General features: G+C 35.3%; 1 protein-coding gene across 5 annotated transcripts; it reads left to right on the forward strand.

Annotated features, from left to right (window-relative positions):
• The first annotated feature begins 486 nt into the window (after window positions 1–486).
• On the forward strand, window positions 487–27,219 carry LOC123713551 (RIMS-binding protein 2). 5 transcript variants are annotated; one of them, XM_045667270.1, is made up of 21 exons: window positions 487–732; window positions 9,927–10,127; window positions 10,595–10,790; window positions 10,883–11,788; window positions 12,024–12,144; window positions 12,378–12,555; window positions 13,260–13,392; window positions 13,884–14,074; window positions 14,355–14,573; window positions 14,971–15,168; window positions 15,768–15,962; window positions 16,129–16,392; window positions 17,383–17,442; window positions 18,250–18,339; window positions 18,989–19,207; window positions 19,278–19,511; window positions 19,723–19,953; window positions 20,113–20,275; window positions 20,658–20,813; window positions 21,620–21,693; window positions 23,054–27,219. In XM_045667270.1, the coding sequence occupies exons 2-21, from the start codon at window positions 9,930–9,932 to the stop codon at window positions 23,429–23,431; spliced, it is 4,404 nt and encodes a 1,467-aa protein (XP_045523226.1). In that variant the 5' UTR covers window positions 487–732; window positions 9,927–9,929; the 3' UTR covers window positions 23,432–27,219. The 5 variants fall into 5 exon arrangements, with proteins under 5 accessions (XP_045523226.1, XP_045523227.1, XP_045523229.1 ...); XM_045667271.1 differs by having other exon boundaries at window positions 14,370–14,573; XM_045667273.1 differs by lacking the exon at window positions 18,250–18,339.

The following is a 27,219-nucleotide window of genomic DNA, read 5'->3' on the forward strand; positions in this document are numbered from 1 at the left end:
GGTGGCCACATATACCTACATTCTCAAACCTTTACAAACGAACACACCGCATAGAGGCATGCAAACATACATATGCACACTCACACACATAGATCCCATCACACCTCAACAAAAAACAATTGTGTTCATGTAGGAAGTGCGAGGTTTTCCATCATAAATATCCATTGATCTCTGTCTGGGAAGCCTGCAAAGATTTGTTGTGAAGGTGATTTGTAAAAATTATATTAAATTTGAAATTACAAATTACCTCAGACGTTGCTAAACGACAAAAGCATTCACATTAACCCTATTGAATCATATATTGGCGTGTAATTGGGAGTTTTGTTTTTACAATGTAGTTAGCAACCCTGGTAGCAAGCTTCATTGAGTAGGCGAAACAGCAGGGCGGCGGCGCGACTTCGTGACGTCACGGAGGCTGCCCCTCACGCATGCGCCCGCCTATCGAACGGCATGTGCCACTCGCAGCCGCTCCGCTCCACCCGATTTAATACTTTTTTATTTTGCTCAAGTACGTAGATGTCCAGAATTCATACGTAAGACCATCTCAAAACATCAAATCGCCCAGTGTTCGGTTCCGCGACTTATTACAAAATGCCTGGATGGCACGATCCATTCGCGATTTCGGTGTGTTCTTAAGGGACGTAATGTGCTTCGTTATGTAAATGTTACGCAAGTTCGGGACTGTCTTCCGACCCAGAAGTGACCCTTGGTCTCATGTAACCTGACATTACCGTGAGTACGTCAAAGTTTACCCAGATATGCAAGCGATCGATACGCCTTTCAGGTACCTGAAAACTGTATGGTTGGCATTTTGATTGTATAGTCCTTCTAGAGCCTTGAGCCTGTCTGCACCCGTCATCTTATCGCTGTTCAACAGCGTTCGATCTATTTCCCAACCTATAAACTACTATACCGTTGATAAGGTTCATTGCATGTACTTATGTTCTTATGTATTCGGATATTCTAACATTAAAAATATAATCGATTAGAAGTTAAAATATGTAGTAGCCTTATCCACGCCCTAATCCAATAATATGAAAATAACCTATTATTGGTCCAGTTAAAAAACCTCTGAACTTATAAATTTATAAGACATTTTGTAAACTACACAATTTTAGGGAAGTCTTTTGTTAAAGATAAGTCTTATTTACTGATGAAACAATTACTTAATAAATATTTGACCTAAATTGGCAATGTGTTTAGTAATCGTAAGAACAGGTGTTGCCTCCATTTCCCTTTTAAAAGATATCTTGAATAGTCACGTGTTTTTCCGTGAAGCATATGGAAATCCAATGGAAAATATCTTCTTTTGTTTTATTATTACTAAAAGCATAAAAGGGGAATTTCTATTTCAGATAGCACACTGCTTCGGTATCATTATAATAGCATAAATGTAAATTAAGAAAACATATTTAAATCATAGAGAAGATATAAATCAAAGCAATGACTGTTGGATTACTCGTTTGGCGTTGTAAGACCACAGTCCATCCTAAAAAAAAATTCCGTTATGGTTAAAACGCCCTAACATAAGCATATCCTTGGGTTCGTGCCTAAACACTACACTTCCGATGATCGCATGCCAGTAACCAAATTGTTGACTTTATAAATAAATTACCCTTTTTATAATAAATTGTGATTTAAATTGTTAAAGAAACTGTATAACTATAGCAGTCATTTTGATCAAATTGTGTAATAAACTGATAAACTAGTTCGCTAGTAATTTGTCAGAAACATTTCTAATTTATGAAAACGAGATCAGAGTTGTCTATCGCACTTTTGCCCTACAAATTTCGGTCAAGTGTTGTGCACCACCGCTACAAAGATGCTTCGAGAAAAACTATTTTTTGACAAAAGATATCATATTCTTTTAATTGGTTTTCTGACAAATTTTAATTGCGTGCTTTTTGTCTGAATTGTATGAATTCATTTATTTTTGGATTAGATTGGCGGGCGAGTGGATTAATATTTGTATTTTTTCAATAGATAACTGGCACTTGACTGTATATAATAGACTGCAAGCATTTAGTTTACATATCTTATGGCTACATATAAACGGAATAAGAAAATGTGTTTAGGCGTTACCGTAATTTGGATTCGTTTTACGGAAATTGAAAAGTATATATTCTACTTAAGAAATAAGTTTAAGCACTATACAAATATTTATTTATTATTTAGTAATTAATGAGGGTATTCTACAATTCTAGATCCGAAGCTATTCTCAAATAGTATGCAGCACAGATTTAGCCAATAAACTCGGTCATTGTACTTTCGGCTGGGTGAACATGAAATTCATGAAATATTCAAGTTACGGCCGCAACGCGTAGAGTTTGCTACGCGTTGCCAACAGCCAACCGTGCGGCCAAAACCGAATACATACAATTTGGCACAAATATTGAGCCTCTGAACCACTTTAGCGGCAATATAGTTTTAACTGTATTTATTAGCCTCCAATGTTACAGAATCTCAATAGTTGTCTATTACATGCATTTATTACATTTATCCGAATACCAAAGTGTAAAGCGAGCGTTTACACTAGAAATAGTTATTTGGGGACTTAAAGTTAAAACCCTGGCAGGCGATCAGTTTAATTTTATTCTTTATATTCGTAGGTATAACATATTGTAGATCACGTATCAAAATAGTATCGAAATTTTCTAAGTAAATGTTATAATTAACTAACACGGCGTAAGACATTATGTGAATTTATAAGATAAACGTTCCGAACATTTGATAAAATATGCAAAAAATTCAGGGTATAATCATGTTAAGTAGAATGCGACGCCACGAACCAAATACATGAGTATGCATGTATTTTTAGATAACCAGGGTGCAAGAAAATGGCGAACGTTTGGATCATATACAGTCATTATTTCCTGCCAGCAAATTTTTTCGATTTTCATAAGACTACAAAACAATTTAAACGTTTAGAAATGTCGATGGAAATCACTATTGTAGTTCACAATAGAGTAAGGAAATTAAAGAATTAAAATAAACGAGAAAATATTTTATTTTATTTACGAACATCATTAGAAATATCTTGATAGCAAACACATTGTCATAGGCAACCTTATTTTTATTCTTTTCTGCTTAAATAATATTTAATCTTACTATCTTAACTTAGGTGTGAGGCTAGTCGAGGTAGAAATGCTGTCTTTCCAACTCAAATTCGTAAATTACAATAAGGTAATTTTTAAAGAGTTTAATCCTCTGACAAACAATTAACATAAAATATATTGTACGTGTTGTCATTCACGTCTTTATCATCAAATTCGTGAGTTTAATTTAAAAATAAGCCTTTTTTTTTAAATAAAGGACCTCTACATACTAGCCTATCGGGCACGAAGTCAGTCAGATATGTGACCGTGTAGCTAGGTAGCAGGGGAGTGTCGAAGTAACCCCTTTCTTAAAAAGTGACATTATTAACTTAGAGGGTTGGCTTCTTGATTGTTACATTTGCTTTTAATCTCACCAGATTTTTAGTTCGGCTCAAATAGAGTTAGGCTTTCGCACATTTTAATTTGACGCCAACGCTATTGACACGAAGTTAAAGGTTACTAAATGTCAGAATTAAAATTAAATACCAGCAACAATACAGAGCTTTGCGCTTTTTAAATGAATGCATACTTGACAATTTCTTTGAACAGGTAAATAGTGGACCATTAGTGTCCTACTTAAAAATGCTGCAGTAACCGCCGTTACACGCTTCGCTGGAATTACTGCTATTGTTAACATTTATTTATAAATACATATATTTCAATACCGAAATCGTTTCGATAGAAATATCTTGAATGGTGATTTCGTAGAAATAGGCCGTAGAGTGTGTAGCTGCGGGTAGTCGTAATAGTTATGAAAAACGCGTAACATTGTTTAGTTTGGTTATTAGATTTAATATTTAGACAAATTGAATGCAGTAAATATATTTTTTAATTTGGGTAGAATAATTTTGAAGCAATCTTAGTATTCATAAAAAAAATCGTGAGTATTCAGATACACGTTTATAACAAATTCAATTACTAAACCTTCGTTTTGTACGTTCGATAAACTTTAAACGACAAAATTCTTAAAATGTTTATTTACGAATCACATTCCTCTTTCTTTTTAAATTATATTCGGCGAAAATCGATTTAATTATTCACTTCTGTATTTTTTATAGTACAGGCAGGTGTAGGTAGATCACCTGATGTTAAATAATACCGCCACCCATGGACACTGACATTGTCAAAAGCTCGCAAGTACGTCAACGGTCATTTTCAAACGGTTTTGGTTTCTTTTAATAAAGTTAGGAAATACTACAGTGGACAATTGGTTACACTTAGTGCCGGTGCAACACAGAGTGCTTAGAACTTCAGTAGCGAAACGACGAACGTCGAGGAGATACAGCTGGAATTCTGTAGGAAACCTCTACTGCAGGTATTAATCCAATAACTCCTTCGACTATTCTCCATGGGAAATTTATGTAGAAGTTAAAAAATGTTATATGAATATTTGTCAGATCGACAGAGCAATTAGGCTTGCGAAATTCAGAACCGTAAAAACTCATAAATGGCATTAAAGCATAGTTTTATTCATTGAGGTTTACCAATGATTGTAAGAAATACAAATTCATAGACTATTATCCCTTTTATCCTTTCAAGTGGCATGATCGATCTTTCTTCAAACATCTCGTAATCTGATCTAGGATTTGATCTTTCCTCAATGGATTAAGTAAGATATCGTTCAATAATTTATGATGAAGCATTATTCGCAATATTTATATAAAAATGAAGTCGAAGGTCGTGATGTACGTACGTGTATTTATTAAATAAAATATCATTCAATTATATAGGTATGTACATTTGTAAACGTTAAAAAAGGATTATTAATTTACATTTACGGCCCAAATCAAGGGCGTAGGACGGACTAATAACTACTAGACTAATAGTTGTTTGTTGTTCCATTAACATTATTTTGGTCGATATTCTTGTATGTCTCATACACAATACAATTTGAACAAAAACCTTATATTTTAATCAAACAATAGAATATTGCAGACTCTTTCTTGCTCAACTACAGTTGACTATCACCCACCTGTCACAACGAATAACATTTCGTAAACTTATCTTTCATCTCTAATCTGAAAAGTATTCCCCAGGATGTTATTAAAAGCTTTTTATAAACATTACTGTTACATAACATTTTTTTACAAAATAGCAATTATATGAAAACCTAGTCTAGTTTTATAAAAATATTTTCATGATTTGAGATTTGAAACAAGAGGTATGCTGTATTCTCTCGTTCAATATGTTGAAATAAAAGTTTGGCGTTGGAAAAAACGAATGCATTTGCTATTATCAGAACTGTTGAAATTGTCGAAGAGAAACTTTCGTTTCATGTTTTATAAAAACAACCCGTCCCAGCATCGCAGAATACTCAAAAAACTGATTAATGGCAATCAATAACATATAACAGGTGGGCTGAAAAATTCGTAAGTTGACACATAGATTACTAGTATTAAATGAATATGATTTTTAGTTAGTAGGTAGTATATATTTGACAACTGTCATACTTTTGATTTGTGCGATATTTTAAGTAAAGGTGTAGTGGCTTTTGTTTGTTGCACGCAGTAGACGGCCTACAGAGGCTGCTGACGACGAAATCATCAAAAAAGTCTGAAGTCAATTAAGATAGTTGAGACCCTAGATGAATATTTGGATATGCGAAAGCTCTGTTGAAAGAGGGAGCCGCGCGAGCTCACAATCGACCAAAAACACTGTGTCACAATCAATGAAAACGATGGCTAAATTCCATGAATTGGGTTTCGAATTTCTGGCTTGCATCCACCGTATTCAGGGGCGGGTATCTGCCTTTGGGTTGCAGCCCAGAGCCCGTGGATACAAAGGGCCCGCAGTACCCACTAAAAACAATAGGAAATATTTTAAGTTAAAAAAAAAACCCATTATAAGGTTTGAATGCCTTAGATCAATCAACCCATGTTCGATGCGCATCTATCGAACGTAACGGGTATTCCCCGTCGCTTGTTTTCAGTCGGTGTATTTTTCACGTGTGCTCCTTCTACGGGGGACTTCCCCGTAATAGTTCAGAGACCCACAAATTGACTATCCGCCCATGACCGTATTATAAAGATTTGGCCCCCAGCGACGTTTTCCTGTTCTCAGACCTTAAGAAAATGCTATATACATGAAATTAGGTTTGATAGAACGAGGTTATTTAATAACTGTCTAAGTAATAAAGGTATTAATCGAGCATTTCTAGACACATGGAAAAGTTTGGAAATGACAATGGTGCATTTTAATACCTACGTCCCACTGTCCTCAAGCGACATCTGGTCTTTCTGTTTATTGCAAAACTTGCTTTGTTCTTTTGTTGAAATTAAAAAGTTCAGCAAAACCGTAGTCTCCATATAACCCTCGGTTTAAAGAGAAATAATTTAAGAAATGATTTTTCATTACAGACTGCAAAAATAACTAAAAATACCTACAGTTATATAGGACAATAAGTCTTGCTTTATTTATATGATATATCTAAAACTTTTGGCTTTTTATTTCATTGATACGTTGACATAACGTACACATACAATTTTTGTTTGTCTACACTTGTGGACTTAAAGTATATTTAAAAATAAGCAAAAAAACCTATCATTATATGGATATGGGACAGTAGGTTTTTTATTTCTCGTTGATCGCATTATTGAAATTCGTTATTGATTTATAAGTATTTGAACGAAAACTAGTCTAATAAGACGCAATTATCAGAACCAAATGTCAATATATAAAAATTTGAATTTATGAAATGTTACATTTTTAGCGCTGATTTGTATGTTTCTCGTTCTCGCCTATAATAATTGAAGTACTTTAATATCCGCTGAGCGAATGCTGCTGGCCATATTGACCTCTTTCCTAATATAACTTAAATAAATTATATTTCCCTTCTATTCTGTTTTACAAGCGTTTAATGCAAAATGTAATAAATGAGCTTATTAAATATTTAACCGAATAAAGTAGAAAAATAAGTATGTGGAAAAGGTTTGTTATTTATATTTAAGTAAGAATATAAAAACGTCGTACAAAGTATGCAGTTTAAAATTGCATGACTAAAAATTATGACCGAAATATTTTTCTGATAAAATAATACATAATTATATCTATACTTTTACTATATTTAGTATATCTTATAGATAATTCAGGGCACAGACATATCGGGTATACCGCATACGACACAATTTTTTTTCAATCTATGGCAGCACTAGTTTTCGCGCCATTTCAAGGTTCTAAGAAATGGCGTCCTGGGCGGCGCTTCTCCATTGATTTTCATTTTGATAAACATTTTGCCTCAAGAATGTGGAAGTTCATAGAGAAGGAATATACGTATGATTAGTGGTATGTTCTAAAATTCGCCTTGCCGAAGGGGGAATAATAAATAAATATATGTTCTGACTAATTGCTTTGCATTTTCGTTTGGATTGATATTTTAAACGTAAGGGTCGGAAATCATTATAAATATACGATTAATTGTGTTAGAAATCAATGGTATACAATTGTTATGCTTCCTTTTCGGTAAAAGCATACTAAGCCTATTAACATTACTACTTAAAATAACTATATTACTAATATTATTTGAAACTTCATAGTCTTAGGCAGTAAAACACTTATGTAATACAATAAAAACCTCTTCTAGGGGTTGATTATTTATACGCTCGTGATTTAATACGTCATAGAAGTTTTTTGAAAACTACCGCTGGTTTTTCATAGGTTTTTTTTATTACTATACATAGTTTTAGGTCAGATAGTCGACTATTTAGCTTTTTTGAAGTAAAAATGTTCTAATAAATGCAATGTCCCCGTGGAATTAAGTCGTAAAAGTGAAATCTATTTTTATCGCGATAAATATAGAAGAAGAAGGTAATGCTATAATTACTAGGGTACTAAGTACATTACATGTACATATATATCAAATATAACAAATGATAGCTACTTTTTTCCTATTCGACTATTTAAACATTGCTGTTATGTATTTAGTGTAAATAGTTAAAAAAGAACTAAACGTACTTTACAGTAATTCATCTAATTAGACTGAAGAGTTGTTTCACTGTTTATACATAATTACGGACGACATAGTAACGACGGCACGTTTTGACAAATGTCTAGTACCTAATAATTTATTACCACTCCTTATTCGTTTTTAAACTGTCGCATTAACGGTTACGATTATTTGGTAAAATTACAGTCTACACTATTCCGTAGAAATAGACCATCATCTTGTATTTTTAAAGTAAAATATTTTCTAAAAAAAATTCTAGTAAATCACCCAAGGTAGTTAAAAATGAGAAAACATTAAAACAGTCGTAATAGTGGTTTATGACTTTAGTCCCCGGGGCAAACGATATTATAATCATTGACTATATCTGGCTATTTTCCCACTTTCCCAGACGTCGCCAAGGAGTCTGACATATCTTGGCATATTAAGGGCGAGGGAGGCAGGTCAGCGCTCTTTTTAAGTCGCTAGACAGGGAGTCGCGTCAGGATCTTACGCTCTTCAAGGCCGCTAGTGATAACTTCTTCAATATATAGCTTATTCTTATTCTTATTCAACATATAGCTTGTATTATTTGGCTCTATGGATTTAAGATATATTTAGGTTTTAGTAATTTGCAGCCTTGCATCAGAACTTAAAACAGTTTATTTTTGCAGTATTTATAATTTTAGTAGTATATTTGGCGCTTTTTTAATTATTTTTCTTTTCCAAGCTAATCCTGTTAATAATAAGTATATACCTGATTGCTAAAAATACATACTTATGTTAATAATATTTTAGTTTATGTACTTTAATACGTTGGTATTCCTATCGTTAATAGTAAACGCAAAATCTATATTTGCTATGTAACGTATGTACGGTACGTACTTACTAAGTAGCCCAAGTATGGTAAACTAGCCCAAGTATTGGTGGTTCAAAGGTCATTAACCTCGATCAGGCTGCACTCACTTGGGTCATGTTAAGAGGCATTTTGCGTATTCTCGAACGCTTAACATGCTGCGATGTATACAACATTACTTCTTTCAGTTTAAATGCTCCATTAAATGCAGATTCTTAATAAAATACATAAAAAAACGTGTGTACGTATACTTTGCTATATGTACACACAGGTCACTAAGGTTCAGGAGATCTGTATTGGTACTTCAAGTTAGTAGGACAGAAATTTTGCTTATGGGATTTCTACTACCTTTAATTTTCTTTACCGATTCGAATCAGTAAAGAACTTGACACAAAGACTTAAACTCTGTAACGACACTAGAGTGGTCAAAGAAAAAAAGGTATAATCATTGATTATGCTCAAGAATACTAGAGGTAGTAATCCAATTTATGAAGTTTGTTCTTACGGCTGTAATCAACCCACTTACCTTTGAGGGGAGTGAGCATATCACGCCGGCTATGACGTCAATCACCGAGTACCTGGTTGAGTCGATTTTAACGTGAAATCAATAAATTATTCATACGATTCAAGCGAGGTTTGTCACGGTGCAGTAGGAAAGTGCCCCACAATATGTTCTATACACTATGTACATTGATATTAGATTTTAGACGGACTTGATGAAACAACAACCCATTTATCTATTCTTAGACAGAAATTTTATGATAAACACATTATTACAAATTTTCTAAATATAGGTACTTTTTTTGTTTCATTTACTGAAACAGTACTAATCACATTTATTTAATAACTACATTCTTCTTTGTTTATTCTATGTTTTATTGCAAGTAATAGTCATATGTTTTTCAACAAAATTAGGCACTACATCTGTCGTTAAATGATGTATGAGAGTGTAATAGTAACGCTTCTACTAAAGAATAGATACTCAATCTACAGGACGATGCCCCATTTACACATCGATTTCACGCAAAATGAAACAGACATGGTCATTTGTTTTTAGATTATGAGTGCGTACGGACTATCGGGAGGCGGCGAGTCGGACGTGATATCACGTCGACTAAGGGAGGCCGAGCGAGCGCGCGCCGACGCAGAGAGGGCGCACGCAGACGCATTAGCGCAACTTCGAACTGCTCAGCGCTCGCCGCTCGACTCACACAATGTCGAACAGCTACAATCGAAAGTTAGAGAACTTGAGAAAAAGGTAACAAGATTTTATTTATAATTTTCTAAGGTTTGATGCATGTGTGAGCAGTGTCGCTCTAGTGGCTTCTGTCTATATGCCTATTTAACATTCGCTCGAACGGTGAAGGAAACATCGTGAGGAAACTGGCTTGTGTCAGGCACCGGAGGTTGATCACCTACTTGACTTTTAGATTGACAAATGATCTTGAAACAGATACATAAATCTGAGGTCCAGACCTAACAAGGTGTAGGGCCACTGGTTTTTTATTCTATTTTGGTCCACGTGTAGTTTCTGATTTGAATCACTTTAAGATTAAGGCAGTACGTATCTATAAAATTTACTCGATGTTACATGTCATTATATTTAATACCGAAATATTATTTAGAGATAGTAATATAACATGTGAGCATCTCAAATCAAACCTTGTAATTTTTTTATTTTTTTTTACAAATTATTGTGGTAGAGAGTCCTTTTATATTTTTTAGGCTGCTCTAGAAACAGTCCGATGCGAGGAACTTCAGTTAGAATTGTCATCAGCAATGCGTGCGAGAGGCACAAGTACCACTGCCACATGGTCCATGGCCACTCAACCTGCCTCAGAAATTGAGCGGATTATGGCCAAAATTGAACAGGACAATAGAATTCTCGCCGAATTAGAGCACACCAGGTCTACAACTCATGGTTAGTACACTTTATTACTTATTTTTTTATTTACTATCTTTATTATCTGGAACGTAATTTAATAATAATCTACTTAGATTATTCCATTCTAGGCATACAGCAGAGCGGGTCCAACCAAGGGTTAGGAGAATATCATTCGCCAACACCGTCACCTCTACCACACTCGTACACGAGTACAACGGGCCATAATATAACTTTGTGTCAGAGCAGCACAATGCCGACCCTATCTTCCTTTCATGCTGCATCACAGTTCACAGCCCCTAACCCTAACACATCTGCATATTCCATGAGCGCACACAATCCTACCTCCTACGCGAACCCAGTATCCGCTCCTTACGGCCTCTCAAACACACACCAAGTAACATTCACAAACCCTGTTACTGCCCCACTTGTTAACAACATCAACCAGATATCGAGTACTTTAGCGGGCTTACAATCCAATCTTCATAATCTTACCGGAAACGTGTCAGCTATGACTCTTGGAAACGCATTGACTGGAACAGCAATAACAGGAACAATGGCAGGAAGTGGTCTTAGTAGTTGTTTGAATAATGTACCAACAAGTTTATCAAGTGGACTAACGAGCACTTTAGCAGGTTTACAATCAAGTTTGACAGGAGCACTTGGAAACACTCTAAGTAATCTTACAGGCGGAACACAAATTGGAGCTTTAAATACGAATCTAACAAGCACAAGTGTTTATGGAACGGGTAGTGGAACTTATACAAATCCACTTTTAACTAGTGGCCTAGGGACAAATCCGATGAATATTAAACTAAAGCCCATGGATGAGATAGATTTGGGCTTAGGTCGCTATGGAACCAATAATCCAGCTATGATTCGGGCAGTAACTCCAGTGACTCCTCATCAACCAAGCTGGAGCTTAGGATTAGATAGCCAATTTCCAGATAGACTTGCTGGTTTAGAATCTTCTTTATATCATGACCGTGGCCAGAGAAACATGAGGCTATTGCAAAATAATTTGTTGGATATGGAAGGTAAGATATCTAAGATATATTTTTATTTTGAAATTATGTTTTGATGTATTGCTACAAAGTACGTGTAACTGTCTCTATACCTCTATAAAATATTTGTGATTCCGAAAATTATCTGTGATCAGATACTTAAAATGTTTTTTCTTTGTTTCGTACAGCCTTTTAGGTAGAATAATAGTTGTAAATTAAGAATGATTCAATTTCATTCAACAAACCTAGATATACATTTTCATTTCAGTGCGAAACACACATTACATGAATGGAGGGGGACCAACCGAGGCCCAAGTTGATATGCTAGATATTCCAGGCAAAGGTCGTTGTTGTGTTTATATAGCTCGGTTTTCTTATGATCCACCGGAGTAAGTAAAAGCAAATCTTTTAATAACTTGTTATTTTCTTTTTGATAAATAATATGTTTTCCTTAAACATCGTGTACGACCAAACATGTAGCGAAAAGACAAACACATCTTCTATTATTATTACATTGTTAGAAAAAGTAAAGATTATGATAATATTTATACAGATATATATACTACCATAAGTACTAAAGTATGTACTCTATGATTCTAAACTAAAAAAAAAATCATTTCAGAATTGAAAGTGCTGAAGGTGAGCTATCAATATGCGCTGGTGATTACCTCTTGGTTTGGGGTCCACCAGATCCAAATGCAACGATGCTTGATGCCGAATTGTTAGATGGTCGCCGTGGTCTAGTACCTGCTAATTTTGTTCAAAGGCTGGTAGGCGACGATCTTTTAGAGTTCCATCAGGTAAATACTAAAATAACTCGTTGATTATATACTATAAGGGCATTCATCCGGAATGAACATGAAATGGCCTGTTAATCACTTGCTGCTCACTGATTAATATGCGTCAAGGGTATGAATTATATTTTAATCTAAACGATTTATTAGTTACTAGATAATAGTATCCGCTACTTCTGCCTCTGGAAATTCGGTTTTGTCGTCACAGAATGTGTGATTCTCTCAGCGAATATGTAGCGTCGTTTGCTTTATATTTTGTATCATGCTAATTACAAATTGTCATTCAAATGTAATGGCTTTTTTTCTGACTTCAGATTACTCGTTAACACAACGTAACAGAGGTTCCTTGAGCAATTCGCGCTAAGCTATATAAAATCTTTTTGTATAACTCGCATAAGTTTTAGTTAATAAATTATCATTCTGATAGAAAAATCAAGTTATTAGAACCCAGGACCTTTCTGTGAAAGGGAATGGCAAACGATTTTATAAAAAAACAAGTATGTTCTTATCGTCAACAATAATTTGAAACAAAAATGCACTGAAATTATTTTAAACGTTTGGTATTTTGGCCCTTTTATAAAAGTGGATTAAAGGTTACCATATGTTTTTACAATGGTCATAGTTATTTTTATATGAAAATAAGCATACCATTATTAAGGTTACCCAGAAACACATATTAGAGTAAGGCCATCTATTCCTATAATTTTCAGGCTGTTGTGGCTACATTACGTGATGCTGATGAAACAGCTACAACAGCAATAAGTGATATGTCATTGAGCCGTGATGTAGCTCGTCTCAGTGAGGTCGCTGATGTAACAGATGGATCAGAAGATGATGATAATGGTAACTTCTTTCAGCCTAGAACAATTACAACCTTTACATAGTTTTTTTTATTACAACAGCTTTTTAGAAGATCGCTAGCAATAGTCTGCCGAAATTCAGTAATATTTAAATTTAGTAGATACCTTAACAATAGATTATCACAATGCTCATCTTAGATTTTTACCATAACATCCAAGCCCAACATGATATCGAAATAACCTATCTTAATAAAAATAACTATATCTGAATTAAATGTCATTTAAAATAGATATACTATGTTGTATATAAGTCTCTTAAAAGTAATATTTATAAAAAAGTTATGATAATGTTTTACTGATTGTAAAAATAAACATTTACTGCGTTCAAAGCTTACATAGCTGTCACATTGTTCCTTTCCTCTTCCCTCTATCCCATTGTACTGGACTGCACGCTTCATAACTCGCACTTCTGCCTGGCTACTTCACGCGATTACCCTCGGACCTGAACAGCCAAGCTGTTTTTCTCGTCGCTAGTTCCGGCTCCGCGACAGCTCACTTTGGAGCGGCAGTTGAACAAATCTGTGCTGATTGGCTGGACGGCACCCGAGGGAGTGCAACAAGCAAATATCGAGAGCTACCATGTCTATGTGGATGGGGTTTTGAAGACGACTGTGAAGGCCACTGAGCGAACTCGTGCTTTGGTAGAGGGCGTAGATTCTAATCGAGTGAGTTTTTCTCATAACTACAATTTAGTTATTATTTAAGTTTATAGTAGTAATTTATTTACATACCATATTGAAATAATATTGTTTAATTCATCTTAAGTAACTAAGCAATATTAATCGACGAAATTTACTGCAATTATAGGACAAGTTCGGGTTCCACTAACGATATAGTCAAAATCATAGGAAGATGTTATTAAAAAAATACAAATTTAATCTATTAACTTACTTGATTTGATTCTATAAAACTAAATTTTCTGGCATTCACCAAAATAGATAATAGTTTTTGCATTTTAAGCCACATCGGATCAGTGTTCGATCTGTGACGGCCACACGCCGTACATCTCGTGATGCCGCTTGTACAATGGTAATTGGTCGAGATACTGCAAATATGGGACCTACCTGCGTTAGAGCTAGTGGGGTAACGTGCTCTCAAGCCGTCATATCCTGGTTGCCAGCAAATTCTAATCATCAACATGTCGTCTGTGTAAACAACGTCGAAGTAAGTTAATTAGTATTTAAATTTACTCAATTAACAGTTTAGTATGTATGCTTGTTATCTGTATTAATTTTAAATTATATGTATCTCACGTAAAATATTTTGAAATGATAATAATGAATATGATGTGCATATGTAATAATTACTTTATTTATAAGACAATTTAATATAGTCTATGGATTATATTTGATTGTCCATATATTAATAAAATACATGTACATAAGATGGCCGTCATTTTTATTTCTTACACGAAGAGTCACGATGCTATAATGGGTTTGCGTGTCACAAGAAGATTATATCTTTTTACATTTACATTGTGTAATTTTCATTTTTATATAAATTAAAATATTAAAAGTTTAATTGTTTTGGAAGATATTCTTGTAAAAATTTGTACTTGTAGGTTCGGACTGTAAAACCTGGTGTTTATCGTCACACTATAACTGGTTTATCACCAAGTACGCAGTATCGAGTGACAGTAAGAGCCAAACATTTAAGAGCCGGTCCTCCATCTGGAATACCTATCGAAGAAGCTCCAGGAGCTTACACAGACTTCAGGACTCTTCCAAAAGGACTTCCAGATCCTCCAAATGAAATCATGGTAATTTTATTTCAATTGACAAAACGCATGATGTGGTTCGAGCATGCTTTTGTCGGAGTTTTCTCACATTCCACACTGAACTTCCCGATCACTACTTACAATAAGATTCTACCTGTTAATTAGAAAGTTCTTAGCTTATTTGACGTAATGATTATAGGTGTACTAATAAGTTTAAGCATATGTGTGACCCTTGTTGAATTAAAATGCGTAGGAGTCTAACATGTAAATAGAAGAAATTACCTCCGGTTTGAAATGTTTGACAGAATAGCGGACGCACTCGAAATTAGCATCCTAAAGTTCACGACGTGTGTGAATAAACCCTACCTTTACTCTTTCACATAACATACACACCCCGTCCCGAGTCACAACCTCAAGCACGAGGCACAATGGGTATCTCGAAGAAGTCGCGTCAATCGCAACCATAAATCCAGCGCCAGGAAATTTATATTGACGTCGCTCACTTCGTTATTAGCTTAGCGTACCCTGTGTGATGTCGATCCTCCCTCGATGTGGCTTATTAGTAACTCTGACGAATGTCATAAACCAATTGGCCTTATTGTTTTGCTGGATTGTTGGTGGTGATTGGTGCGGTGTCGCAGGTGGAAGCTGGGCCGCAAGATGGTACACTGCTTGTGACGTGGCAGCCAGTGCTTCGACCTCCCGCTTCAGGGCCTGTAACTGGATATGCTGTTTATGCAGACGGGAAGAAGGTGACCGACGTAGACTCTCCGACTGGTGATCACGCTCTCATCGATATCGGCAAACTCCTCGGCCTCAATCCTAAATGCGTCACCGTAAGTTTCTGTTTAGCTTAGTGTGGCTGTTCTAGCGCTATGTAGCATTTATTATACGCTTCATACTTTTACAAACACACGAGTACTTACTATACGCACATTTTTAATTTAAAATAAAAATAATGTTAAGTTTTTTATTAAAAAATATATATTTTATTCCTTGCAGGTAAGAACTAAGTCTCGCGACAGCCAATCGAGCGACAGCGCTCCAACTCCGATTCCGCCAGCTGTGTTGCGAGGTGTCGTATCTAGGGTACAGAGAGGGCCTCCAGGTCAAGTTCTTAACCAGCCAGTTCCACCTGGTTATAGAGCACAGCGCCCGCAAGCCTATCAACAGCAACAACAAGTTATAGAACATGATGAAAATCTTTCCGATAAAGAAATATTTCCAACGGCAAATCGTCATGACCCTCAACAGCAACAGGCTCAGGTGACAATTTAATTTGCTTTTTTAAGTAAACTGTGTATTATTGACTCTAATTTTATTAACCAATGTATTTTCTAGTTTTTATAAATTTTAGTGATCTTATGAATAATCAATTTTAATTTTCAACGTTTTATCCTATAATCTGACCAATTTAATTTAAAATTAATTTAAATATTTCTTCAAACATTTTTGGCACAGCTCGTATTTGTTTAGTTCGCAGATCAGTGTTGTCTATACTTTGTGTGTTATTATTATTTCGTACAATTATTAATGTTTTGTAATGTTCTATGTACTTATTTGGGCTTCTTTACTGATGATCTCATATATCTCTTCAGATAGCTATCATTGTAAAACTGTCATAATTTGCTCTATAAAGACAGGACTAGCAATTTGATTAAAAAATCATGTTCAAAATAACAGGAATTTGTAATTAAATCATTACTTTAGGAAGGTTTATTCAAATTGCTAGTAACATGTTATCAGTGTTGCAAATTGCACTCTTTATACTAATCTTCTGTGATTCTGTCGCTGATATCTCTTCAACGTCAAGTAGCTCTGAGCCGGTCTAACAGATCAGACGCTCCAGACAAGTAACTTTTTCTGGGTATGACACATTGATATTGAGTGAAGATGACATTTATTCAACGTTGTGTTACGTAGTCAGATGTCATCCTGTGCCACTGTCTGTGTGTGATGTTTCCGGAACCCGTTAATTGCCAAGCGATCTGGTGTTACCACGCGCGTCATTGTGTATAGCTATGCACACGGCTCGAAGCGTTCAAAATTGAATTGCATAATGCTTGCAACTAGATGAGTAGTCTCTAGTGCTATTGGCCGATACTACGCACGACACCTACAGTACCCTAATACTTAGAACATATAAAGAGCTTGTACTTTGTGACACAGACATCAAGCTCATACCTATATATTTATATCATCACTTAAAATTAACTTTGCCTCCTTCTCTCACATAACTGTTACACCTTTTCGTAGCCCACGAGCGGATTCGGCACAGGCCTTCTAAAGAGTATATTCGACAAAATAACCCCTTCGGTAAGGAATTTTTACACGTTTTTTTATTTATCTTTTATATTTTCATTTTTTAATCTTTATACACCTTATTTGATTTAGCGTTATATTTTGGAGTGTTTTAGTTCTTAGTTGGTTTTTGTTGATTTTCACATTGTGCCCGTTCTTATTAGTATCATTATATAAGTATTTTATATATTATCGTAGTCATCGAACAATACATAAACAAAATTTGAGTATGCTTTTTATAAATATCGTAGAAAAACAATATAAATGTAGCAAAGAATAACATTATAGCTAACGTCTAGAATAACATATAAAATTAGGTATGAAAGTATTTACATTCACTAATAGCAGAATATCTATAGCTTAATAGTTAGGTTACAAAAAAACATAATACGCTAACAATTTATTATAAACAGCTTTTCATTGTTTAGCCTACATAGATCTCTACGTACGATAGCTTGAAATAATCTAGAACCTCTGATAGTTTAATGGTAACTAATAACATTCAAGTCACAAGTCATTAAACCTGCAATTAAGCCAACACGCAATACATCGATCATGATTCACCCACACATAAATATTAACATAGGTTATACAATCTTCAACTTAAAGGGTACGCTTCCATGCAGCGAACTTTTATAGTAAAACAAGCTTGATAAGCCAGCTTCACTTCCCCTTTGCAACATCTCTAAATGTCTTCTTGTCTTTCACTTTCATTTCAACTCCATGCTTCGGCAATTTGTCAATGTGCATTCCAAATTCGAGTCTCATTCATAATATTTAATTTTTGAAATGTTCCTAAATTCTAATTGACCATGGTATCAGCATTCGGGGATACCAGCCATCGAAATCACTAAAGAGGGAGCCACGGAGCAGATAAGCGAGGAGGACGACCCTTCGCGGCGGTGTCATCAGGTCTGCGATCTCTCCTTACCATCGATGTGCTCTTCATGTGCTAACACTCTCACTTTGCTCTTCTAAGTGTGTCGAATAATATTCACGAACTTCCAATTTTCGTTGTCTGTGTACGTCTTCACTGTCTGACACAACACGATCACGTCCAACACGATCTAATTTTGAAGACACTTCTCACAACCGCAAGCCCCAGTTAGGCAGAATTATAACAAAAGCACTCGAAACAACACAAATACATTTAAGCATGCGCAGCGTGTTATTGTATGACCTGTTCCTGCATGCTGTCTTGGCTTAGATTCTTAATATTAATGTCTCTCCTCTTTCCGTGTCTTGGTTTATGAAATTGGAGAATACTCTGCTTTTTAAGACATGAAAGTTTTTAAAGTTTCTTTAAACGCTGTAAGCTGAATTTGGGAAACTCCACAATTGAAGATTTGATTTCTTGAAAAGCTGCACGCAAGCTTTTGTTGTGCATGGGAGTTGTCTAGTTTCAACGGAATGAAATGTAAAGGAGAAGGTAATACTAATTGCTTTGTAATGCATAATAATGGCAGGTATAAATTATGGCTAACCGCTTAATGAATTGCTGATGGCTTTATTATGGAAAATCTAACCTTATTAATGTATTGGTCCGTACGGACGTCAGCAGCAGCCGTCCCAACCTGCACAAGCGTCGCAGCAGCCTTCGGGTCAGCCGTACCCGAATACACAAGCCTTCCATGGCACGCAGCAACCCCCCTTTCAACAGGGCGCCCAGTTTCCAAGTAATCAACCTAATCAACCACAATATCCCGGACAACAACAGCAGTATCAAAATCCGCCTCCAAGAAATCATCATGAAAGGGGACGTCCTCCTAACCCTCACCAGGTACTTAAGAATATAGTTAAATTCAATGTTATAAAATGTATACAATATTCATTTAAATTGTTTAATTCAGATCCAGCAGCAGGCCCAACAAGGTCAAATGCCGCAATACGGTCCGAGAGGTGGTCCTCCTCCAGGACCACGAGGACCTCCTCCGGCTGGAGGGCGGGCCCCTCCGCAAGGTCACCCTCAGTCAAAGAGAGGTCGTTATTTCATCGCACTATTCGACTATGACCCAGTAACTATGAGTCCCAACCCTGAGAGCTGCGATGAAGAATTGCCGTTTAGCGAAGGAGATACGATTAAGGTATTTGAGTATTTGGTTCAAAAATTGACGCCACCAACGAATCACTAAGAAAATATAGTCACTCACTGCACCAGTATTTCGAGCTATATTTTTTTTATTACATTTGTGAACTCTACAAATTAAATTAACTCAATTCAATTAAATTGTTATGTAGTTTTGTAATCATCGCATCGATCATCTCTAATTGGTTCTCTTTTTTTATAAATTCCAGGTGTGGGGTGACAAAGATGCCGATGGGTTCTACTGGGGTGAATGTCGAGGTCGGCGTGGCTATGTGCCTCACAATATGGTCGTTGAAGTCTCTGAACAGGAGGCAACTGGGCAGGTCTCCGCAAAACCTAGAGATCGGTGGACAGACGCGTACGCCAACCAGCCCGTACGTCGGATGATAGCGTTGTATGATTACGACCCACAAGAACTTAGCCCTAATGTTGATGCCGATGTAAGTCAATTTATATTTTATAATATAAGTTACAGGTCGGTTTAATTAAGATAAAATATACAATTGAACCATCTTGATTGAATGTGTATCGGACATCATCTTATTAGACACTAAATGTATAATAAGAAGTATATAATTTTTCTACTATTGCAATTTCAGGCTGAGCTCAGCTTTCAAACCGGTCAGATAATACATGTATACGGCGATATGGACGATGACGGTTTCTATATGGCTGAAATTGAGGGTGTTCGAGGTCTTGTACCAAGTAATTTCCTAACAGATGCCAACGATCAGTACGCACCAGCGGGACCAAGTGGTCAAGGTTAGTTGAATGTTTTGGAAATTGTATTTTCCTCTTAGTGTCTATAGCATTTTACCATACAACACACGGGGGTCATGGTCTGGACCATTATGGTCATAAGCATATTTAATTAAAGGTCCGCTTTATTATCCTATTTTGATATTCCAAACAGAACACTTAGTTCTATCTTTATATTCTGAGGTTTACTTTCCATGCAATTTACGTTGTTTTAAAGCTTTGCACTTCAAGCTATTCTTTTTATTTTATTTCTCTCGAAGACTTATGTCTTAACTATTACAATATATAGTTTTGTTGAAATTTCCTATTTATAGAACCAATAAATGCTAAAGACACTTAAAATAAATTGTTATTTAAAGTGCTAATCAAAAATACGTAATTAAAGGCCCGCCTGGGGGTCGAATGGGGCCAAGCACAAGTGCGCCAGGAGGAGGCCCAGGCCGAGGAAGGGGAGTTCCTCCAGGGCCAGGAGCTCGGGGTCCACCACCGCCTCCTAGAGATAATGTAGCGCCAGCACAAAGAAATCACCTCCGAAAAACAGGTATAGATCCTTTAAGTTTCCACTGTACTGTACGTAGAGCCGAACGGCTTCTCAATATTCGCTGTTATAGTAATAATTCTCTTTATTAGAGACATTAAATTATATTATGATTTAGGTAAGTCCGGCTGACGATCAGGGTAAATTCTGATCACTAAGAGCTTTGAGTGTTTCATGTTTGCACCTTGGACTTGCTATGTGATTACTGAAATCCGCCTAGCTACTTCACTCTGATTACCTCTATCATCTTTCCCGTACACTATCTAGCGATTGCAAAAGGACTCGCTAGGCGAGGTGTAGATTTCCTTACCCTTTCGAAAACGATTGGACGGTTAACCTGTTAAATTTTAATCCTTTCAACTCATCCGTTCTTAGCCCGTAGAGAAACATTCCCCTTTCCCCTTCCCACATCTAAATCTGATTGATATTAAACGCGAGTCCGGTTGCAATCTACGGAGCACAAAGACTCTTGGTGTACACTTTGCTGAATAACACTATCTTGGATTACACATTCACAACATCGTCAACCTTAAACACGAGGGGACTGATAACAGATCACACGAACTTATTATGGCAAATCTCAGCTCTGAGGGCGTCTTCGTTTTATTTACTGTGTTTCCTATCGTCTGTCTTCTGTTTTGTTTTATCACGGCTCCTTATTTTATTAAGATTTGTCATGGCACGCAGGGTAGGCCGGTTAATACACGCAACATAGAGCACAGAGTCCACGATGTGCGTGATGTGTGATCCAAGATGTAAGTGGTTGTCTGTGGTCACTATATATGTTGTGTGTATTGTCTGTTTGCTAGATGCCTGCCCTCTTCCCCCTTCTCAGTTAGACCACAACACAAGCGCCAGTAATCCAGAACAGGCGAGTTCTCAGGTAATGCCGTTTATAAAGTTTGACCCACAACAATACTTTCGATATGCAAGCGCTAGCCTCCTTATTTTTAACCACTTTCATATATTTAGATTTATTTTCACTTTTATTTTTGTTTTCATTTTCTGTCTACTTGTTTCATCTACGCCCAGTAGAACGGGGTGACGTTACCTTTAGCATTTTGTACGATCCAAATGACTCATTTAAGCTACACATTAGTTATCATGTCATATACTGAAGCATATCATACGATACTAGAACAGTTATTGACACAAGATTTTACTTCACTTACATCTAACTTTTCATATTCACAATATCAAAACAATCGCAGGCTTGTGAATGTGGTCCCACTTGAATGCTATATACATGTGAGAAGTCATAGCTAAGTAACCTATAATGTTTAGAATAATTTAAACGGATATGTATGTAGTATTCTTTAGATGACTAATTCATATTGTTCATGTTACACAATCTGGAATCTTTCTACGCTGTATGTGATTTCAAAGCATGTGTGTGATTTTAGTAAATGACTTTCATGTATATAGTTGTTATGATTTACATTAAATTAATGCTTAAGTTTACGGATTATAAAAGGTATTTATTTGTGTAGATAACTAGGCACAAATGTAGATATTAATCCGTAAACATAAAGCGCATTTGAGTTCCGATTAATTAGTCTAACATAGAGTTATTGATAAAATCAGATAGGACACGTATCTTTTGGTTTTGTATGACAGAGCATGAGATAGTTGCATTGCATGATAATTTTAAAGCCAATAAGATTTTTACCTCTTTCCCCAAATGAAAAATAGCGTGTGAAAGTAACAATAATATTGTCTTTTTGGATATAGTCACATCATAATAATAATATGAAGTTACATATTCAGACTTTGGACATCACTATTCAATAGTTTACAATTATAGATCATTAGGTTTATAAATTTCGAGGCTATTTTTTCATTGTAGGTTTTTCATAAATATGCTCGAAATAACAAAAGGTTCGTTTAACGCCTTGTTAACTTAATTGTTGGCACTCACACGCTTTGTGCTTTCACTTAGCTACGTCACTCATAGAGCTAAGACGAGGGCTTTACCAATTGAATTAATGTTTGTCGCTAACTTCATTCTGGATTAAAGACAGGGCTTTAAAATAAATTTCAAAATGCTTCTGACAAATAAAAACTCAGTTTTTGGGCGTTAAGCTATACCTTCAGGATGTTATTCATCATCGAGTAAGGCCGGCAAGAGGCCAAAAGTATTTTGTAAGACTTCAATGATTATCGGTTACCGTTAAATAATTAGACTTACTCTATGGTGAAGTTCCGAAATGTAAGAAAGAGGCTCAGGCGTGTGTGTGTGGTAGGCGAGGGGGAAAGGCGTGGGGAGCGTACCGGCGAGCACGACCGCTCGCACGAGCGCTGGTAACGTGAGCTCGCCGCCGGTTCAGTCGCCGGGCTCAGCCGCCACGCTGGCCATGCCCCCCGTGGGAACTACCACTGCCGTCAGCACGTCCCCAGCGCGCCGCGGCGGGCCCACCGTCGTCCCGGCGCCTACAGCTCAACCCCTTCAGCAGCAGCAACAACAGCAGCAACAGCAACAGCAACAACAACAACAACAGCAGCCACCCACCTCACAACCCAACCTCATGCAAAAATTCACTGAAATGACCGCCCCAGGCGGGGACATACTCAGCAAGGGAAAAGAACTCATCTTCATGAAATTCGGCCTCGGCGGCAAATAATGTCGGCGGTTCGGTCTTTAGGGCCCTTTAATCCTTTACGACGTCGCGGTTGTCTTCAAAGACGACCTTCGAAGCGGAAGATACTGCTGTTTGCCCGGCAACAGAATTGAACTCGATCAGAGTTTTTTTACATATAACCCGTTTATAACCGTTAACGTATTGTAATAATGTAAATAAATTCAATAAACGCACAGTTTAGTTAAAATGAATTCAGAATGTTAGTGCAGTCCTGATACGCACGGTTGGAGTAACCCCTCAATTAGTCGTATTATAATGTTTTCTAAATCTTCAACCTTTGCCCATCTGTTAGATTAGATCGTAAGTGATTGTTTAATTCATATTTAACTAGTTATAGTGGTCATATGGGTGCAAAACGTATTGATCTACGAACTTAAATGCGCGCAGTGTCACTATACCTAGATTAAATATGTTTTTTTAAAATATTTAGTTAAAATCTATTTTATACTTAGGCGTTATTGAATATCAAACGTCATTTATTTCTTAATGTTCGTAGCTTAGTAGCTACGTGTCCACATTTTGTTGTCTATCGCTAGGTTATCTCCTTATTAATATAGAATTAGATGTTTCAAATCTATATCTTTGTTCTGAAAAATATATATATTGTTGAATGTTATCCTCATGCAGTCTACAGCAGTCGAAGCAATCTGCAGAGTTCAGCCATTCCTGATGATGTTGTCATTATGTTTCAAATGTTTATTGTAATGTTGTAAAGATATATCAGCTGAGACTCTGAGGCCGCAAATTCAGGTGCCGAATTGCAATATTCAATAGAATAACATATGTTTAAGATTATATAAGTAAAACACATTAAAGTTCACTTTTCTCAAAATATTCTGTGATAGTAGACGTGATACCATCTTTGTCATTCATGTAAAATACAGAATCATTGTCATGTAATAAATTCAAAAACAGAAGCATTTTTCTATGGTATCTTGTTCTGCAGATCATAATTTAGATATGATTTCAACGTTGCCCAGAAACTTGTACAAAGGTACGAAGACTATAGTACGACGTTTATGGTGTATAGTATTATTCTAGAAATCTTATCATTGAACTCCTATGTTTTGTTCAGTAACAAATATATGTAACCTCATTTCGATAAAACGTGTATCTAATTGTCTATGTATTATATAAATTATTGATGGTTGGTTTATATAACCTTCGTGTTTCTCTTTTAAAATTAAATATACAGTAATATCGATTAGTAATAAAGGCTATTCCCGTTTCAAGCCTAAAGACTGCTTGCATGAGTTATATTAATAATTTATACATCTTTTATACCCTTGTTGGTATAACATATATTCTAATTTTAAAAAGAATTTAAACTTTAAATTGAAAAGTTCAATCAAGCAAATAATTATTCTTATGTATGATTTATTGTCATATTATAAATACATTGATTTCAAATATGTAGTAAACTTTATAAAATAATTTCACAATCTGTGTTTGTACAATATTTACCGTCCATTATCCTCTACATACAATTCAGGTATGACATGTATGGTAATCCGTTAAACAATCTTTACTTTCTTCTTGACACTAGCATTTTTACAATTCGCCGTTTTAAACAAATTAAACGATTTTATTATCTTGCTACAGTAAAATATGTAATTGGAGAGTTTTATAAAATTCACATATAATATAAGGCATCAGTTGTACCCAAAACATAATAAACAATTTGGGGCCAAATATTACTTAGTTACGATAGCAACTTATAGCTGTTTAACAATCCACCTTAAAGATTTACTTAAGCTAAAGACGAGCTTGCTATGCCTGATATTTTATAATTGGCTTTTGCATTTATATAAAGTCTAAAATATGACAATAAATCGTATATAAGGTTTATAATCTTAAGAGCGTTTCTATGTATGCGTTGTTCGTAAGAATGGTAAATCAAGGTTTAGTAATGGATTCATAGATTTGAATCTAATGATCTCTTTTATAATATAAAGGTACTAGTACCAGAGTAATAGCAATTAAGTCCGAATGAAAAAAACTGTTTCAATTAAAATTCCATAAGAGTACTACAAATAACAGATGATATATCTTATACGACACGACACTATGTTTTTTTAAATTTAGAACAAAAGCGTGTAATGAGCCAGAAAAGTATTAAAAACAAAGTCGAAGGTATTAAATCTTTTAACCATTACTTTACCTTGATTTCTCTCTTTATATACTTGTAAATATTTTCGGTAAGTTTGCTTGGAATGTAGGCGAAAACGAGATGCTCACTACGTACAAGGGATCCTCTACTAAGTATTTTAGCTTCGTATCTAACCAAAATAACGCATATTTCAATCTTTTCACGTATATATGAGACAGTTAGCATGCGATTCCTAGTAATTGATATACTTATATAGAAAAAGTTTAGCCGGTCTGTTTAGACCATAATTAACGAGAAGATAGTACCAACTACCAATAAATGCGAGTTGCGGTTTTTGAGATAATAAATCATATATAATAATAAATACGAAGTACTTAACGAAGAATGCCATAGTAAACAATAGAAGTAAAAAGAACAAACATTAAATCCTATCAGAGATAAAAGGAAGGGAAAAGAAAATAACCTATAGTAGTTTGATTCACATATGAATATTATGTTTTTAATAGATCTGCTGCTATTAGGTACTATCTTTCTCGTAGAGCCTTTTATTGTATATTATATTGTATATACGGTGGGTATGTGCCTGGTCTAAACGTTATCTAAGCTCTAACATATCTAATTAGGCTGTTTTTAGTAAAACTATAACATTACAAGAATTCTACAATTATATTTTGACGCTATTACGCTAGTTTTTGCAGTTTTCATCGACTATGTAGCATTTTTGTTAATTTTATAATCACGAATTACACATTAGTTTTAAAACATAACTTCATTATAGAATATATTCGCCACCGTTTTTCTTTACGATTCCCAAAGCTATGTTCTATTACGCTTGTAGTGTTTATAGTTTAATATAAAACAGCTTGTATATCAGTACTAATTCAATTTTTTTATAATTAGGAAATTAATGTATCTACCAGATTATTGCTACGCACACAGCACATTGAATCAAACATTATTGTTCTTTGAAGGTGAGTAAGACATTCTAAAAATGTATCAAATAATTGCCGGATTTAAAAATTTCCTCATCAGTACGAAATTTGTGGCAACTTGCTGTAGAGCACAAAACAAAACAACAAGTGTCCGTAGCACTACGCTCGTAGACACATTACAATTGAGCAATTCCTTTGGGTCTCTTAAACTTAAAATTATTTCCTTAGCCCAAGTTAATAGCGTTTTCATGATACAAATTCGCTAAGATGGTCGAATTGGGCACAGTACCGAGCCTCCAAGACATTTCTGTGTGCGTACTAACGGCCGTCTTTTCTAAAGTGAATTTGTGGCCAAAGGCGTGGGGAACATCATGAGATCTTTTAACGAATTATATAATTTGAAACAATTTTTTGACAACAGCTTTGAATCATTGTGGTGTATTATTCAAGGACTCAATTATTTACGACCTTTTACAATGAATTTCAATAAATTTTGTTTTATGATGTGTCCTTTGCCTTTCGCTAATTTTAAATACCGGTAAAAGTTGTTCACTTGTTTATATGCGATGTTATAAACTGTATTCATATCTTTGATCACATGTACCTATGTATCGTTATTTATACGAAATATAAATCATTATTGTATATTAATCGTGCATTCTTGTGTGCATAATTTAAATAAAGAATTGTATATTAAATTTAATGAATAAACCTTTAACAATGTACCA

The sequence above is a fragment of the Pieris brassicae genome, chromosome 8 (assembly GCF_905147105.1).
Source record: "Pieris brassicae chromosome 8, ilPieBrab1.1, whole genome shotgun sequence".
NCBI lineage: Eukaryota > Metazoa > Arthropoda > Insecta > Lepidoptera > Pieridae > Pieris > Pieris brassicae.

Coding starts and splice junctions, on each gene's coding strand:
- LOC123713551 (XM_045667270.1), top strand. CDS start 9,930: ATGAGTGCGTACGGACTATCGGGAGGCGGCGAGTCGGACGTGATATCA. Junction 13,393..13,883: donor ATCAGAAGATGATGATAATG/GTAACTTCTTTC, acceptor TCTCGTCGCTAG/TTCCGGCTCCGCGACAGCTC. Junction 14,574..14,970: donor TCTGTGTAAACAACGTCGAA/GTAAGTTAATTA, acceptor TTGTACTTGTAG/GTTCGGACTGTAAAACCTGG.